Raw genomic sequence first — 17763 nt, 5'->3', positions numbered from 1 at the left:
TTTTTTTGCATCGTTTAAAACATTTTCCATCAAAAGAAAAAATGTTATTTTTACAATAAAAAACTTGAGCAAACCAATTCTCTTGTTTTCTTCATTGTTAAACTGCTCCCACAAATGGAATCAATTTTGATAACATCCATGACTGTTTTTTTCCTTCTCTTTGCTGATTGCCTGCGGTCTCCCTGGTTTTCCAAGTTCCCTTTTGGTTCGCTACGCCCGAACTGCGTTTTTTATACTGCTGTAGCTGAATTGCATAGAATTGATGGTGTCTGTGATCCTGACGAAGCCATCATACACAATGTGTGCCATCCGTTCAAGTTTGTTCCTATAATTTCTGTATTGAAAAGGTACACCAAAAATTATTCAAAGTTGGAAAACTTTCATTCAAAGTCGAAAGTTTTCATTCAAAGTCGAAAAAGTTTCATTCTAAGTCGAAAATTATTATTCAAAGTCGAAAAAGTTGCAAACGAAATCGAAAAACTTTCAATCGAAATCGAAAATTTCACATAATAAATATACGTTAAATAAAAAGAATTCCACAAAAGATGAAAATATTCTTTTGTTATTGGAAATATTATGAGCAATGTTTGTATTGTTGATTTCTGCAAATTTTGAAGATTTAGAACCATAAAAACTCATAAATAAACTCAAAACAAAACTTCAAGCATTTGTTTCCTTCAATAAGAAATGAGTTGTTTGTGATGAAAAACATTTAATAAGAGAGTCAATAATGTATTCTTCATTCCACATAAAATAGGAAAAAAAAATAAAAATTTTCTATGGTAAATTTTCTGTGAAGAAGAGTGCTTTCAATTGAAATGAAATAAAAGTTTGTCAGAATTTCTCTTATAATTTTAAATTTGTTATTGGTTAAAAGAAAGCAAAGAAAAATATCGGAAAAAAAATGAAAAATCATTAAAATAACAAATATCATCGATATTTTAACAATCACAATGTTTTTTTGACTTTTGTTGATTTTTGTCAATTTTTTGAAAATTTGAAGTTTTTCGAACTTTCGACTTCGCATTAAAGTTTTTCTATTTCGATTGAAAGTTTTTCGATTTCGTTTGCAACTTTTTCGACTTTGAATAATTTTTGGTGTTACATGACATGTTTTAATATTATCTGCCCTGCTTTTCTTTTTTCTTCAACAAGTATTTTTATTATTTATTTTTAATTTTTGATCTTATTTTCATTTTTTTTAAAAACAAATTGAATTTCATTCAAAAAATTAATAAAAAAAATATTTTGAATGAACAAAGTGGCTTTTCACACCTTGAAACCAACCAATTTTTCGTGGAAGCTTGATGGAAGGTTTTAACCCCATAAGAAATTGGCTTCATTTTAAAATGCATTTTGAAAATTCAATATAGATTCCTTTTATACAAAAAATCAAGTTATTATTTCAAAAAGTGGGACAAGAAACTTTTGTAATAAAAAAAAAGGTGGGGGTTAAATAATAACCCTAACAAATCACTTAAAGCAAACATATGAAAATAAATTTTTGTACCGTTTTGCGAAATGATTAAAAAAGAAAAACAAAAATAATGTAAATGTTTGAGGAAATGAAATTTGAAAAATTTCATGATTCAAGATAATCAAAAATATTCAAAGATAACGAACGATCATAATTTCTTTTAAAATATTCTAAAGCTTCATGAAAGCTTGTGATGATGTCTTCGTATCCTTCTTCTTCCATCTTTTCAAATATCTTCCTTTTGGTTGCCTTTCTTTTTGCTTCTTCCATTTCATCTTTTTCCTCGTCTTCCATTCTTTCTGAAATATTCATATAGAAATACAAACTTTCAATTGTCCTGCCTTTATTCAATGTTGGTCGCTGAATCTCCTTCACAACAGCATCAATAGCTCCACTCTTCAGCAAGTCATCAATTTTCACGCTTCTATTTTTAACTGCATCCCTCAAGGAATGAATGCACAAGATACAAATTTCTCTTTTATTCCCTTTTGCTGCTCTAAATACTCTAACCATGCTTCTGAAAAGACTAACATATTCTTCATTATGCAACCGACAATCGAGAAAATAACGATTCAATGTTTGTATCCATCTCAATATAATAAGCCCTTCTTTCGTATCTTTTTCTTTTTTATCCTCTTCTTTCTCTTTCTTCCTATCAATGAATCTTGTAAGCTCTTCCAATTCTCTTGCTGCTTCTCTTCCAATATGTAACTCATTCACAATTACCAATTCAAAATCTTTATCACCAAAAAATCTTTGGATCAAAAATTGCCAAGTACACTGATAGGCGAGCTGTGAAAGATTGTTGCGTTCCTGATGATATTCGATGATTTCTTTAATTTCATGATAATACAGCACTTTTTTGATTATCTAATCAAAAAATGAGAGAGAAATTCAAAAATATCAAAAATGAATAAAAAATACTCATACGCGACATCTTAAAATGCAACTTAAAGTAAGCAAAGCCATTTCAACTTCTTTTCGAGTCTTCTCGCTTTCCTCTTTCCTCAATGCAACTTTCAGAAGGCAAGGCACACAAATCGATATCAATTTTGACGAAGGTTTGGCGTGAAACAAAAGATAGCACTCGCAAAGATCAATCAAAAGCCTTTAGTTCTTTTCTTCTTTTATCTTTTCTTCATCAATAATCATCTCCTCAAATCTTCTGTTCAATGTTGAATATTCAAAGCATATATTCCACATGTTTTTCAGGGTTTTCAAATATCCAACATGCTTCAACAGCAAGATGGCATTTTCCATTGAAAGTTTCTTTTCTTCAATCAAATTGTCTATTTTGTTGAACGTTTCTTCTGTGAAAACGGATTTGAATTCTTCTTTATTCATTTCATCAACCATTTTATTCATTTCCTTAATTTTCTTTCTCTGTTCATCTCCGTTGCAATGCTCCAGTTCAGAAAACAATTCTGAAATGAAAATAGAAAGAAAATTTGATTGTCTGGAATTCTGTGAAACAATGAACGCAAACCATTGAACTTTGTTGTATTGTCCGTCTTCTGCATACATATTTTTTATTTAAAAAAAATGATCATGAATGCAACGATATTTAGGCGTTTTATCGAATAAGCATATATTTGGATAGAAGAAGCATGTTAAAAAAAATAAAAACATGAATTTCTTATTAAAAAAATGTTTTCACACTGATTTTTTCTTTTGTTGATATTTTCAACAAAGGATAATGAGGAGAAACAATAAAAAATAACTTTCATTTATTTGTTATGGATTCAATGATCATCAGATTTGAAAAAACGGAATATTCCATTCACAGAATGAGAAATCCGTGAGTGAACATTATCTGTAGAACTAGTAATATTATTTCCTGTGATAGCAACAAGAAATGGTGGAGATGCAATATTTTTGGAATTCTTTCTGTTGATTTTTGTTAATTGGATGTCCAAAGAAAATGCAACAACTTCATCAAAACACAAAAAACGTAATGTATGTGGTTTATATTGTTCTATTGATTGTGAAGATGTTTCCATCTGTATCCTTTCCAAAGTGCAGGAATATGAGTTATTGTTGAAATGGAGAAAATTTGTTTTTTTGAAGCAAATATCGGAATGGAATATCGAATAACATAGAAAATTCAATGAGTAAAACGCGTACTGCAAATGCAGACTTTGGGCATGGTTTTATTGAGGAACACAAGTTTTGAGAAAAGCAGGAAAATGTTGAAAGAAAAAAGTTGAGCAATTCTTGTATTTTTAACAGGAACATTGGTTACTGAAACATACAAAATGGAGAAAATGCTGGAAAGGAAGATTGTTGCCTGTGTGCCCAAATCCAGTCACAGAAGATGAAACGATATGGAATATTAAAAAGGAATATCTTATTTGGAAATATCTGACATAACCATTAGAATGAAAAAATTAAAAAGGAACAAACATGGATTCTGAAGGTTTGTTAATTATTTTTTTTTTAATTTTTTTGAATTATTATTTTTGTGAAGCACAATTTGTTGAAAGAGTTCTGAATTATATGGTATTGAAGAAGAAGAGGAAAAACAATGAAGAAAAAGACAACAATTCAATGATTTCGAACACAGGATGTGACGATGATGCGCGGCAAAGTGGTTTGGCGAAGTATTGTTTTTTTGAAGAAAGATGGTTTTTGTGAGAGAAGGGAAGTGAAAGTGGAATATGAAGAAATGAAGAAAGGAATAAAAGGAATAAAAGGAAGGAGAAGAAGGAGAGGAAGGAGATAAATACATCGGAGAATTAGAATACGGAGAAATAGAAGAAGAAGAAGAAGGAGAAGGAGAAGAAGATGATGATGTTGAAACATTAATAGGAGTTTTAGAGAGATTAGAAGAAATGTCTAAGGAAAGAGAATATCTTGGATTGGGCAGGAAGACAAAGGAAGAGGAAGAAAGGAGGAAAGGAAGAAAAGAGGGATTTTCATAAGTTATATGTATTATGTTGTCAAGAGAGAGGAATCCAAGCGAAATAATTGAAAAATACAGAGGCTCATGTTTGGCAGAAGAATATTCACGAACAAAGAAGAGGAAGGGTGATGAAGTTTAATAATGCAATCTAATTAGTTTGTATTTGTTGTAATTTTCCTTCGCAATTCTTAACTTCGGATCATTTTGTTAATACAGTTCGTTTGTCTTCTCTTTCTTCTTCAAATCGTTCATCTTTTTCTTCGTTTTCTTCTTTTTATTATTATCATCATTCTTTTTCAAATAAGTCTTCGTCATATCACACAGTTTCTCCTTCTTCATTCTCTTTCTCCATTTCCTTCTTCTTCTTCTTCTTCTTCTCAATTGCCCTTACGAGAGGATGGAGCACGTCTTTCCCTTTTCCACTTCCACAGTATCCAACCAGTCCTAAAATACGTACCACTTCAAATGTGCATTCATCCATGAAGCGCAGAATTCTGCAGATCCAGAACCCCAGCAGCTTTAGAAGATATCAGACTCTCACTGTGGCTCAGGCCAATCAATTTTTCAATGCAAAGAGAAGAAATTTGAATGGAAAAATTTGTCTAAATAAAAACTAATATTCATTCTTCTAGTTTTCTTTGAATTTTGTCACATAAGCATCTTAAGAGAAAATATTAAGCTCCACGAAATTCACTTTTTTGTCTTTGTTCACAAAAAAGTTTTTCTTTTTTGAAAACATATCATTTATAGCGTAAAAAAACAATTTTGAAAAGAATATTGAATAATTTTCATTTTGAATAGTTTTTGGTGTAAGCTGGGAATTAATAAAAATTGAAAAAAATATGAGTTATAATAAAAAGCACAACTTTAACAATTGTTTTTTATATCGAATAACAAATAAATTAAAACTAATAGAAATTTTTGAATAAATTCAACTTTGTCAAATCCATTAATGCTTTCACTTTGCAAATGTACAATTTTTCTTGTATCTTAACTCTACTTTTCCACAAATCTATTCATCTCATTTTCACATTGGTTTCGTCTTCTCATCATTTTATTCCATCGCTTATTGTTAAATCTTTTTTCCAAATGCATCAATGCCCCATCTGATGCAATACACCCTCCCCCGCGCCCTTCTCTTCTCATCTCTCTTCCCCCAAACAGCCTCTCTCAATAAACGTGAAGCTCATCGTCCCGTCCGGATGTATCGTCCCTTCCACAACCGGCTTCCCCACAATCCGCTCCCGCTCCGCACACAGCTCCACCAGCGCCCCCGTCACCTTCATCGTCACCAGATAGTCCCGCCAGCTCCCATACGCACTCTCGTCAACCAGCGTCACACACTCCGGATGCGCAGGAACACACAGCAGCGATTCCACATCCAGAATCTGTTCCTCTTCTTCTTCTTCTTCCTCTTCTTTTCCTTCTTCCTTCTCCAAATCTTTCGAACTTCACTCTCTCCCTGACTCCTCATTCATCCCCAAATCATTCGCAGCCATTTCCACCTGTTCCTCATCTTTCCCCACATTTTCTTCTCTTCCATCTGAAGCTATTCCCAAAGACCCGTCTGCTACTTCTTCTTCTGCTCTCCTGTTCTCCTGTTGGATGCCATCAGATGGAGAAGATCTGCACACTTCTGGTTCAACTGAATGCTGCTTGTCTGCACCCGCCTCAGTCTCTACCTTCACAAATCTCAGCCCACTCAGCCCAAGAGCATCCACAACCAGAGGCACCATCGCTTCTTCCAGCTTCCCCTGGTTCTCTTTGATTCTCTCCACAAACTTTCTGTGAGCTGCCGGATAGCCTCCTTTCTCCTCATTCCCATCACCTCCTTCTCTCCCTCCATCCTCTTTTTCCTCTTCTTCTCCCTTTTCTTCTCCCTCTTTGCCTCTCCTTTCTCCTTCCTTTGCCTCTTCCTGCTCCTCCAGCACCGCCAGCGCAATCGCTGCAGGCAACAGAACCACATTCTCCATCCTCAGCCCCGCTGCCGACAGTCCCTTCTCCACAATCTCTCACACTTCACACACTGCAACCCCTCGCCCCATCACTTCATCGTCCAGCTTCACCACCACACACCTCGACTGCGGCGATCGCCATATTTGCAGCGACAGGTCAAACAGATCGCAGATCGACGGGAACGCATTCACTTCCTCCGCAGCAAAGATCCGCTTGCCCCCCGAATTCGTACCTTCCGACACTGCAAGCGACGGAAGCGGTTCAAAAAGCTACACTTAGAGCATAGCAAAAAATGCCACATCATGTGCATGCACATAACACCCAAACAGCACAACCAGATGTGTAAGTCCATTCCATATGATTACAGCTCCTGTTGTGCTCTCGGTTACAACTTCTTATTATTGGAATAAATGCCACCTTCCTCAGATCCAACAATCAGCATCTGCCTCTTGATATAGTTCATCACTGTTGAAAACGTGTATGATGCAGTTACTCCCCATTTATCTGAACAGTAAATCGTATGCTCCGATGACGATGATGATGATTGTTCATCCCTCGCTGCTGTCTTTTCTTTGCTTTTCAGTCGCCTGAATGGAGAAGCAGACTGACGTGCTGTCCCAATTTCAGAAGAAGAAGAAGAAGAATACAACGAAAATGAAATTAAATAAATACGTTCAAATTGATTTTTTTTATCATTAGAATCGTTAATGAAACATGAAACGAAGGCTAATTTTATGATTGATTATATGAGTTGAAGGAAAGGAAATGAAACAATTATCGGTTCAATTTGCCCGCTCTGTCGAATCGAACTGAATAAATGCATTTGAAGATCGATGATTTGGACCAGCAGAAAGTGAGAAGAAATCCAACAAAGAGTACGTTGAAGAAGAAATGGAAGAGGAGGAGGAAGAGGAAGCAGAAGATGATGAATGCTATAAAGGTGGAGCAATTGAGAATTGTGAAAAGAATCAAATCCTTTTTATAAAGATGCTGAAAATGCATTGAGCGAGATTGATTTTATAAAATATCGTGTTTGTCAAGTTATCTTTGGATAAAATAAACAATCTTCATCACAAAATATGTGAAAGAGAGAGAGATGCAAACAGATGAAGAAGGAAGTCCACAAATCATCAACTGCCTTTGTGTGGTTGAACTGCTTTGCCCCTCAGAAAAAGAAAATTATGTTTGTCCAATGATGTCAACAATTCAAATGAACTTCATGTTTGATGAGGATATTTGCAAAGAAGAATTCGAAATCGAAGAAACCACTGATGATCAAAGATGTTGACGTTAATTGCAAAATTTTTCAAAGACAAGGAAAAGAGAAAGAAGAATTTCATGATAATGTGATTGATGTATCGATTCTGGAGATGAACATCTTTTGTTGAAGTGAGACTGTCGAGAAAGATAAGGAATGTGAAGAAGAAGAGAAGATATCAGCTTTTCCAAGTCACGTTGCGATATAGAAAAAAATGAATGTGCTCTGAATATGAGTGTTCAGAAAGCTCATCTGCTCAGAAGAAACATCATTTCTGCCATACGCTCCCAACAAACACTCCAAGTTGACTGCTTTTTCTCTCTTTCAAGCTCATGCAAAGCATTGTCAGGCTATGCAGCATGTCAAAATGATGGAAGAAGTCATGAATGCCATCGTTGAATGCAATCCAAACATGAATAATCTCAAAACTTCTGGCTCTTTTGAAAAATGTCAAGAAGGCTTCTCTTTCTCCGTGGCATTCCTGTTCTTTATCAATTTGTATTCATTGAAAGAACATCTTTGGAGAAAAATGAATGAAATAAAAAAAGTCAAACCATCTTTTAAGCCTTGAAATATTTTCATATTTCCAATGGATTGGTAATTGTCTGTCAAACTGGTTTTCTTGTTCTTGGAATCCATTGTGAAGCTGGCTGTAATATCAGATGAAAACACACGTTCTCTAAATTAACAAAAAATGTTCCCCTTTTCAATGACTCGTTCAACGCCAAGTCTTTGCTGATGGCATGCCAGTAGGATTCCTGCAAAATGCAAATGAGATTGTTGAAAAGGCCTGCTGAGTGCTTCGTTCAACTCTCTTCCTCCATTGTCCAACCCATTATTCCCTTTCCTCTTCCACGAAACAAACCTTCTTCCAAAATAAAAATCACTCAAAGCAAATCCTGTGCAAAAGATACGCCAAGCACACTGCACTCCCCTCGAAATGAACAAGCTGTCCAATTCAATCTTTCAGAAACATTCTCCTCGCTTTTTCTGCATCTTGCATAAGTTATTTCTCATTCAAAATATCACAGCTGATGTTGCACCATGTGTTTTGCGATATACAACCGAGTTCAAATTTCATGCAATTTCCCCCACCACTTCTCTTTTCACAAGCAATCAATGCAAACAGCCACTCGCTCCTCCATCTGGAAGAAAAATCCCTGCTCTTCTACGGTGCAATATTTTGCATGGGTGCATCTGTGCCTGCATCCTCAAACAGCTCAAATATGCTCTGGCTGCAGCAATACATCAATAAATAATCTTTATGAAACAAATCATAGGTTGAAAACCCTTATTAATTTATCAAGAAGCGAATGAATGCTTTATAACACATCGGATTATCTGTTTTGAGGCAAAGGAATGAAAATGATGCACTGGGAATAAGTTTATGATTGAACGTATTTGGGCATTTTCAGAGGCATTTGTGACTCTTTTGAAACGGATGTTCTTCCAACATTCTGAAAATGAATCAATTTGTTGTTTCTGTTTGATTTTGCCGAATGCAGCAGGACCAGCGGCAAATGTTTCAGGGTGTGCATGGGGCATTTCTGAATCACTATTCAGGCGATTTTGTCATTCTTTTTTTTTGATTCAGAAAAGAAATTATTTATTGACTTTTGAGAGAGACTTGGGCAATAGAGGAATTTGAGGGATGCAGCACAGTAAAAGGGAAAAGCGAGGGAATGGGAGGAATAGTGGAGAATGTGAGATTTGAAGAGGCGGATGCGATTTGTGGAGTGGGTGGTTGAAAAGAAAATCGAGAAAATGGCAGATGGAAAGTGAATAGAGTTGGATGATGAGACTTTTGTGTTGGAGCATTTTAGGGGATGTTTTGAAGAGCCAAAGGTGAAACGGGACGATGGCTTGTTTTTCTTTGAAAAGGAAAAGATTAGAAAGGAAGAATTCTTATAAAGAGAAGAAAAACGAAAAAGTGTTGAAAAAGACGGTAGTGCTCCTGTGGGAATGTTTGCAATGGAACGAAATTCTGAATGAAGTCCTTTCAGCGGAATTGGTGTTGATTTGAATGGCTTGCCTGCTGAAGGGCGTGTTGGAGAAATAAGGAAAAGGAGGAGACTCAAAAATAAGTTGAAATGCGTTTGCTTGGCTTGAATCATTTTCACACAACATTCAAGTGTGTCATATAATTTATTTATTAATTATTTTTTTTTGAAATGGGTGTATTTTGAATGGGAGACAGACAACGAGTGATGTTTGAAGGAAGAAGCATGAAACATCAGGTTTGATCAGAAGCAACGCAATTGAAGGGGACTTGCAAATGGATGAGTTTTGAAGAAATCGATGAAGAGATTGTTGAAGTGCAGAGAGATGGAGGAAGTTAAAGTGAATGAGCTGGGTTCTGGGAGAGAAGATTCAAAAGAAGTGGAGGAACTGAGACTGTGTGTGAGTTGAAACAGAAAAGAAGAAGGAAGGTCGGAAGAAGAGGAATATCAAGAAGAAGAGGAACTGCCCCAGCATATACTATAAACTGAGCAAGATCAAAAAAAAATGCGTGAACGATAAACTTCATGTTACAAACAACAAGATAAACAAAAACCTCCATTATGATGTGCAGTGTAGCCTAATGCAAATTGTGATGATTCTTTGCATCCAGGGTCAAATTCCTCTAAAAAAGACAAAAATAATTCATTTGTCTTCAATCTTCAATTGCTGAAAAGAATTCATACGAAGGCATGAAACAAGTGATTCCAAAGCTCCACTTTCAACTACTGCTTGGACAAGGGCTGCATTGTGTTTTACAACAGAACGAATGATAAATGCAGCAGATTTCTTGAAGAATTTCTAAAAAGTTAAAAAATTCACAAATGGAACATAACAAAAAATAAGTTATATAAAAATGAATGTTTCTCATGCATTTTGTTCCTTCAGACTCGTAACTAATTGAGGCAAAATGTCATTTTGAAAGACAGCCTCTGCCATTTCTTCTGAAGCATTTGCAAGTCTGCCAAGAGCAAGAGAAGCCGATAAGAAAACAGATGGAACTGGATCTGTGATAGGAGGTTTCAGCAGAAGCATCACCTCTGACTCTTTTAATGCATCAATATTTTGTGGCCTCTCCGCAAAAGTTGCAATGTTTTGCACAAATGAAATGCGTGCTTTTTGATAGTCTTCAAAGCAAATTACAATTTGTCTTGACATGTTTTCTTAAGTTTAAAACTTAAAAAAACGATTTTTCAAACCGTTGAAATATTCCTTAATTCTTTTTTTAAGAAAAAACTAAAAGAAATGATCAAAGACAATTTTTTATTGGTAAAATCACAAAATTGATTAAAAATTTAAATTGTAATTTTAATATTCAATAACAAATTTGTGTTTTTACACTTTTGTTAATGAATAAAAGGGGAAAAAAATGATCATATTTATTTTAAAAACACTATTCAAAGGATTGAAGGAAATGAAAAGTTTGTGAAATTCCAATTATTAAGTATTATCAAAGAAAATAAAATTTTTGAAAAACTTGATTTGACAAAACAAGTTTGAAAGTATTTAATTTCCAAATTGATTATTCAACATATGATAAATAAATAATTTTCTTTAAATTATTACAAAAAAAATATGCTCTGAATTACAAAAGCAATAATTAAACATTATCTTTGCAAAAGAAAAGATAAATGAAATGAAATGAAATAGACAATCACAAAATTTATCATCAATAAAAAATCAACATAAACTTTCACAATGAAAAAGAATTATCTTTAAAAGCGCAATTCAAAATAAAATGAAAATCAACATGAAAATGCCTGTCAACATAAAAACACATATTTGATAAAAATATTTAACAAGCAATTGGCGATTAGATAAAAAAGTACCTCAACAATCAAGCTTGCTTGTGCGCCTCAAACGTATTCGTCATCTTTCACGATTGCTTCTGTTCCAACTTCCACATATTCAACTGTTCTGGTGGAATTGTCATTCTTCAGATTTCCTGTCTTTCCATCGCTAAGTAACATCATTTGCTTTGCAATCATTTTTTCCATCGCAATTGCAGTTGCTTTATCAACTTTTTCTTTTTCTTTGTTTTTCTTTCTTTCTTCCTCCTCTTTGTCAATTATTTCTTCAGTCTTTCTTTCTTCTTTTGATAAAAGCCATCTCAACTCCTTTTTTCTTCTCCAGTCTTTTATTCTCTGCTCCACACACGGACGCATGACTCCTTTCAATTCGCTCGTAAATTTATAATGCGACAAGTCTCTCATTTCACCAAATGAATTTATACATATCGGAATGTGTATACAAATTTCTAACATTAAACTGCAAATAATAAAAGATGCTCCAGTTGCAATCAATGCAATTCCAGCATTCCTCGTGATGGATTTCTCCAAAATGTCTCCTCCAACAATTAAAATTGGAATTCCAGCAACAAACAGGAACGCACTGAAAGATAAAGCAACTATTGAATCTGCGAAATAAAATCGATTATTGCAAGCAACTCTTTTCTTCTCTTTTTCCCAAATTCGTTTAAATTCAGTTATCACTGCTTTTTGATCTTCATCAAGGCACCTATCATTTAGAAAAGTGTTATTTTCAATTGATTTCCTGGCAACTTCATGTTGAACGTCTGTCGAACGTAAAAATGGAGTTGTATCTTTCTCTGGTTCCTCTAACGCTACTTCTCCTTTCATAAGCTGAGAAAAGTATTCCCGAGAAGGAACGCCCTCTTCATCGATGACTGGCGCAACAAAGCTTAATTCCCATTTATTCTTCGGAGCTGCATCTCCTTCGTCTGTGGAAAGATCACAACTAACTTCGTCTGCAACTGGCATTAAATTGTTTGTTCCGTCAAAATTCGGTGGTGCAGCAGGATATGCGCAAATGTTTTCAGAAGTAGGTAAACTTGGCAATGGAACATGATTAGTCGATCGATCCTGAACTTGAGATACTGCTTTCCAAAAATTCACTTTTTCCAAAACGCTCAGAGATTCTGAAAATCTGTCCAATTCAGAGGGTATTGGTAAATTTTGCGCGCTATTCGAAAACAAACTCATGCATTTATTCTTAAGATCCTCTGACAATCGCGCAGCAAATTCCCTTATTGGTTGCGGGATATTATGTTCAATTGATTCAAAGGATTCTTTATCCATTTCACACTTATTATTTTGGTTATAGAAAACGATCAATAATTATACTATTGTTATGGGAGCAGAAAGTTTTTTCCCATTATTCTTCATATTTGGAAAACTTATTATTCTAAATTGATAAACTTCTGGGTAAAAGTGGAATAAATCTGTTCCTCATTTGATCACACCCATTATATTTATATTCATTTTGTAATTTTTTCATAAATAAGCTCTGAATTATAAATTTTTTAGTGTTTTCAAACTAATTGTTTTCTAGACTTTATTTCTATGGTTAAGAAAAGGAAATAAAGTTGGGGTTTTCCTTGAAAATCCAATTTTGTTTTTTAATTAATGATAAGAAAGAAGATGATTTTAAACATTTGAAAATGTTTATTATTCGTAAAAAACTTTTTAATTTATTATTTGTCGATCATGAAAATCGTTTAAATAATGATTATCAATGTTAACTCCTGTGTGTTGGTGAATCTTCTCTCACTTACAGATATCGCATAAGATACCGGACATCGCTCAAAATACCGGACAAAGTTCGATTTCACAATAACTGCAAGAGGAATAATTCTGACAATTTTCCTCAAAATACATCTCATTAATACAAACTCATTTAATGTACAAAACTTTCAATATAGCTTCATTTGTGCTCAGAAAAAATTATAATGAAAATCATGAAGAGATTCAAAATCCTATTTCTCCGAAATTTTTATTATAATTTTTTCTGAGCACAAATGAAGCTATTTTGAAAGTCTCGTTTATCAATTGAGTTTGTATTAGATGAAATGTGAAATATTTGAAAAATTTTGAAATAATGAAGTTATTTCGAAATAACCCACTTATTTCGAGTTTTTCAATGGTTTTTTGAGTTTTACAAATTCTTTTGAAAAAAAGTCAGTCTTATTGAGTATAGACAATGAAGTTTTATAATTTTTTCTGTCTTGTTGCAATTTATCGTCATTCTCTTTTTTGTTTGTTTTGTTTTATTGTTATCTATATTCTAACACAAAAAAAACAATTATTGATCTTCAACAACACCATAACAAGTTATCAATTTGTTATTCAGTCATTTTCATCGTTTTGGAGCGTGCCAAAAGAAGCATGCACACCTTAAAAATTTAACTTTTTTGCAGTTTCATCAGATGTTCGGAAATAATAAACTGCAAACACGTTAATTGGAGAGAATAAATCTGTGTTTGATTTTTCTTCAGATAAACATCTGTTCTTCTAATTAATATTCAATTTTTTAACATAATTAACATCCAAACATTGCTCCGATTTATAAATAAATTTTTCATTTCATGACGGTTTATTTTCCAAAATATTTCAAACCTAGATAATGTTATAAATTTATCATTATGTATACAGAGTGAATGAAGTTTTTAAATAAAAAAAGTTTAAGTGAAAAATATCTTTCAATACAAAAATGAATATTTGATGATTATTTCGATATAGTGACATGAAATTTTCATTTTTTTAAAAAAAAGTCGTTCCATCAAAAAACTTTCTTCTTTTTATTTAAAACACATAAACAAAACTAATTTTCCACTCAGAGATACAGTAAAAAAAGAGTTTAATAACAGAGTCTATTGCAATTTTGAGATTTATACTCGTTTCAATAAAACAAAAATAAATAAAAAACGAAGTAGTGATTTTTTATTCTTCTCTCCAATTTCACATGAAACCAAAAATTCATCTAGAATCTCCCTTCCCAAATATACGGCCACTCTGCTTCACTTTCTGTTCTCGTGCTCATCATCCCGAACGTCTCTCCAGCCTTCACACTCTTTTCCACAACCACCTCATCTCCTTCAGTCAACTTCACATTCGTCACTTTCACATTCTCCAGCACTCTATCTCCAAATGTTGTGGATGTCAAAACAGGGCAGATGACGACAATGACAACAATGAAGAAGAAGAAGAAGGAGATAGATCCGGCTCAGAGTACAATGGTTTTGAGATATTCATATCTTTGATTTCCACACCAACCATCGACAGCTGCGATAGCGGCACCACAAACACTGACAAAGACATCACATGGGTGATTTTTTTTGACATCATAAAAAAAGATCAAAAATCGAAAAAATAAAATCTATTGTGGTATTTATTGATCAAAGAATATAAATGATTTTTTGCAAGTATTTTGCTTTTATTTCTGTCATATATATTTGGAAAATTTATAAGAACAAAAAAACATACCTTTTTTCATTAATAAGAATTTTTTGATCAAGTAAAATAAAAATGAACCAAAAACAAATAAATAAAACTTCAAAAAGAAAATGTTTATTTTATAACAGAAAAAACAAAACATTGAAAATAAAAAAAATTATGAAGAAGAACAGAAAAAAAGATAAGAAAACAAAAATTTTGAAACCAATTTAACAATAATAGTTATTTTTCTTTTTTTTCCTCACCTTTGTATAGCCAACAAATCCCCATTCCATTTATTCCATTCATAGGATTCATCTTACGAAAATAGATTTAGTGGCATATCAGATAAGTCTGAGTTCAACAGCTGATTCCCTCTCATTGCCCAGAATAACATTGATTTCAGAAGTGAAATTGAAGCTTATGCCTTTGGCAGACCCCAACAGACACCATATGCTTCCATCGAGTATGTTCTCAACGGCGGAATTTCCCTCCACCAAGACGCCTTTCTCACTCCCCTCACCTCAACATTTGTTCCAACTCAAACACTCACACTCAGCTCCGATGGTACAAAAATCACTTATAACAATGAATTTTTTCTGATTTCCTCATAGTTTCTTCCTTTTTCTAAATTTCTCATTTTCCATTTCATAGAAAAATTCATGAGTTTTCATCGACTTAACTAATTGGTGCATGTTCCATCACTTGCTTTTAAAAACCCTTGACATCCACTCAAAAACTTATATCTCTTTTATATTTCCTCTCCCATTTCATGTTCAGCGACTTTTTGAAGGCACACGATGTTGTGAAATCTCTCGAAAACTATCCCTGCAACTGTTTGTTCAAAGAAAAATTTCCCCGCCTCGTTCTTTCTGTTTCCTCAAATTCTTTCAATCTCAAAATGAAAAAGTCAGAATCGATTTTCTTGTTGATTTCGTGCCTTCTGATCAGCTTTTCTTGGTTTAATATAGTTCTCTCATTTTCATATAACTTCAGCTGGCATTCTATGTTAGAATAAATAATTATCTGTGCTTCCGAAAAGAAATGAAAGATAAGAAACGATATCGAATTTGAGGGGAGTTGAATGAAAGAGAAGGAGATGAAGATAGAGCAGTAAGTGAGAGTAGAGAAAGAGAGTCAGGAGCTGCAGGACTAGCAGAAGATGAAAGTTTAGCGTGGTATTGCTGCGAGGGAGATAAAGAAGTTCTGATGGAAGGAGAAGATTGTTGTTGGATGTTCATAAACATGAACGAATTGAAAAGTGAAGAAGTGCAGTTAGAGAGAGGATGAAGAGAAATATTTTCATTTGCGTCAAATTCTGCAGTTGAATCAAAATGCGCAACAAAATTGAGCACAGGGTGTTTCTGCATCAGATCCATAGCCATTGAATTCTGCGATGTGAAGAAAGATGCAAATTTTGAGAACGAAAGCGAAGAAAACAGCTTCGACAACGCATCTCTTCTTCCGGGCACACTGCTCTGACTGAATGTTCTTATCCCTTTCTCCTTCTGAAACAGCAGAGGTGATCTTTCCCTGCTCCTTTCCTTCCCTTCCTGTGTGTCGTCTCTGCTTCCTCTTTGAACGGCCACCAGCCCCGCCACTTCATCACTCTTCCTCTTCTAAGCTCAGCCCTGATCTGCCTCAGCTCGCTCATTAGCGCACTCATCAGATTCAACCGCTTTCTTGTCTGCCTTGCATCGACTGCTGCATACGCAGGCACTTTCTCCATTTTCCTGCGCTCCCGCTCTTCTTTCTTCTTCCGCCTCCTCTCTTTCTCTTCTTTCTTCTCCTTTTTCTTCTTTTGAATTTCCTGCAGTTTCATCAGCCGAAGCAGTTTTTCTCTCTGATCATCAGATTCCAATGAATAAAACGTAGTTTTCGCCTCTTCATCGTCTACTTATCCTTTCTCGTTCTGAAATTTATCAAATATCGCCCTTGTCACTTCTTTGTTGAAATTCTTCGTTCCCATAACACCCAACGTAACCCCTTCTCCCCCTCCTCCTCCAACAGCAGGTGACAGCGGCGTTGTAGGTGCACCAACAGCCCCTCTCCCCATCTCCATCCTCCGTCCATTCGCTTCCCTCGCGTATAGTGTATCGTTTCAAAGGCGCCTCTTCCTGAAGAATATTGTTTAGGCCGCGGAGAAGGTGATGGTGTTGTGTTCTGTTGCTGCTGTTTTTGTTGTGATTGCGATGAAAGAGGCTCTGGTTTTGGCTCATTATTATTCGTTTCGCCTTTTTTGTTGTTTTGAACAGATTCTTTTGCGTTTGTATTCTTATCTGATTCTGTTTGACAGTCTTTCTTTTGAAGCAGCTTCTTTGGGGTTGTTCATTGAATCCTCTAAAACCACTTCTTTATCATCATCTTTCGTGCTATCTTCATATCCTTTCTCTTCTTCCTTATTTCCATTTGCATTCACAGAATTATTCCAATCTTTCTCTTCTTTTCTGTCTTCTTTGCTATCTCCCTCACTTTTAGAAGCATCCACACTCATTCCTGGTCTTTTTAGAGACTCGTCAATCGGCGCTGGAGAAAGCAGCAAGTTTGGTCTGACCATCAAAAGCACCTCATTCACAACAGAATCACGTTGAAGCTCAAGCGCCTGGTAATACCTTCGCATCAACCTCTGTTTCTCTCTCTGTTTGTGCCTCTTCTCTCTTCGCTCTACTTCATCACTGATGATGAAGCTGTCGGAAAGGCATTCACTATCTTCATTTTTCTTCGGTTCCTTTAAAGAATCTTTTCTAATCAATGATAAACTCTCGTTTTCTTCTGCTTTGACATTATTTTCTTTTTCATCATCATTGTAATCTCTATCATTTTCAGGCTTCAATACCTTCCTCATCTTAATCAGTTCTCTTATCCTTCTTTCTTCTCTTCTCTCATTCATTCATTCTCTCTTTCGCTCTCTCTCTTTCTCTCTTCCTTTTCTCCAGATTCT

The 17763-nt window shown here is 34.5% G+C and overlaps 7 protein-coding genes across 7 annotated transcripts; 1 reads left to right on the top strand and 6 right to left on the bottom strand.

Moving 5' to 3' along the window:
- Positions 1 to 3880: 3880 nt before the first annotated feature.
- On the top strand, positions 3881 to 4398 carry MONOS_3237 (uncharacterized protein; the record flags this gene model as incomplete). The annotated part of the gene is made up of 3 exons (XM_067873223.1): positions 3881 to 3893; positions 3945 to 4067; positions 4175 to 4398. The coding sequence occupies 3 exons, from the start codon at positions 3881 to 3883 to the stop codon at positions 4396 to 4398; spliced, it is 360 nt and encodes a 119-aa protein (XP_067723027.1).
- Positions 4399 to 5830: 1432 nt separating this feature from the next.
- Positions 5831 to 6352, bottom strand: MONOS_3238 (uncharacterized protein; the record flags this gene model as incomplete). Its single annotated transcript, XM_067873224.1, has 1 exon — positions 5831 to 6352. One exon carries the CDS (start codon positions 6350 to 6352, stop codon positions 5831 to 5833), a length of 522 nt encoding a protein of 173 aa, XP_067723026.1.
- A 3688-nt stretch (positions 6353 to 10040) lies between these two features.
- Positions 10041 to 10749, bottom strand: MONOS_3239 (putative sperm associated antigen 6; the record flags this gene model as incomplete). Its single annotated transcript, XM_067873225.1, has 4 exons — positions 10041 to 10078; positions 10148 to 10216; positions 10278 to 10334; positions 10482 to 10749. 4 exons carry the CDS (start codon positions 10747 to 10749, stop codon positions 10041 to 10043), a joined length of 432 nt encoding a protein of 143 aa, XP_067723025.1.
- A 220-nt stretch (positions 10750 to 10969) lies between these two features.
- Positions 10970 to 12742, bottom strand: MONOS_3240 (uncharacterized protein). Its single transcript, XM_067873227.1, has one exon. It carries the CDS (start codon positions 12687 to 12689, stop codon positions 11448 to 11450), a length of 1242 nt encoding a protein of 413 aa, XP_067723024.1. The 5' UTR covers positions 12690 to 12742; the 3' UTR covers positions 10970 to 11447.
- A 1354-nt stretch (positions 12743 to 14096) lies between these two features.
- Positions 14097 to 14735, bottom strand: MONOS_3241 (uncharacterized protein; the record flags this gene model as incomplete). The annotated part of the gene is made up of 2 exons (XM_067873228.1): positions 14097 to 14531; positions 14660 to 14735. The coding sequence occupies 2 exons, from the start codon at positions 14733 to 14735 to the stop codon at positions 14371 to 14373; spliced, it is 237 nt and encodes a 78-aa protein (XP_067723023.1). The 3' UTR covers positions 14097 to 14370.
- A 1579-nt stretch (positions 14736 to 16314) lies between these two features.
- MONOS_17962 (uncharacterized protein) lies at positions 16315 to 16884 on the bottom strand (the record flags this gene model as incomplete). The annotated part of the gene is made up of 2 exons (XM_067870935.1): positions 16315 to 16665; positions 16807 to 16884. 2 exons carry the CDS (start codon positions 16882 to 16884, stop codon positions 16315 to 16317), a joined length of 429 nt encoding a protein of 142 aa, XP_067723022.1.
- A 213-nt stretch (positions 16885 to 17097) lies between these two features.
- On the bottom strand, positions 17098 to 17712 carry MONOS_17961 (uncharacterized protein; the record flags this gene model as incomplete). The annotated part of the gene is made up of 1 exon (XM_067870934.1): positions 17098 to 17712. The coding sequence occupies one exon, from the start codon at positions 17710 to 17712 to the stop codon at positions 17098 to 17100; it is 615 nt and encodes a 204-aa protein (XP_067723021.1).
- Between the last annotated feature and the right edge of the window lie 51 nt (positions 17713 to 17763).

The sequence above is a fragment of the Monocercomonoides exilis genome, assembly GCF_001643675.1.
Source record: "Monocercomonoides exilis strain PA203 chromosome Unknown scaffold39-1025343, whole genome shotgun sequence".
NCBI classification, from domain to species: Eukaryota; Preaxostyla; order Oxymonadida; family Polymastigidae; genus Monocercomonoides; species Monocercomonoides exilis.
This window is presented reverse-complemented; position numbering and strand designations above follow the sequence as displayed.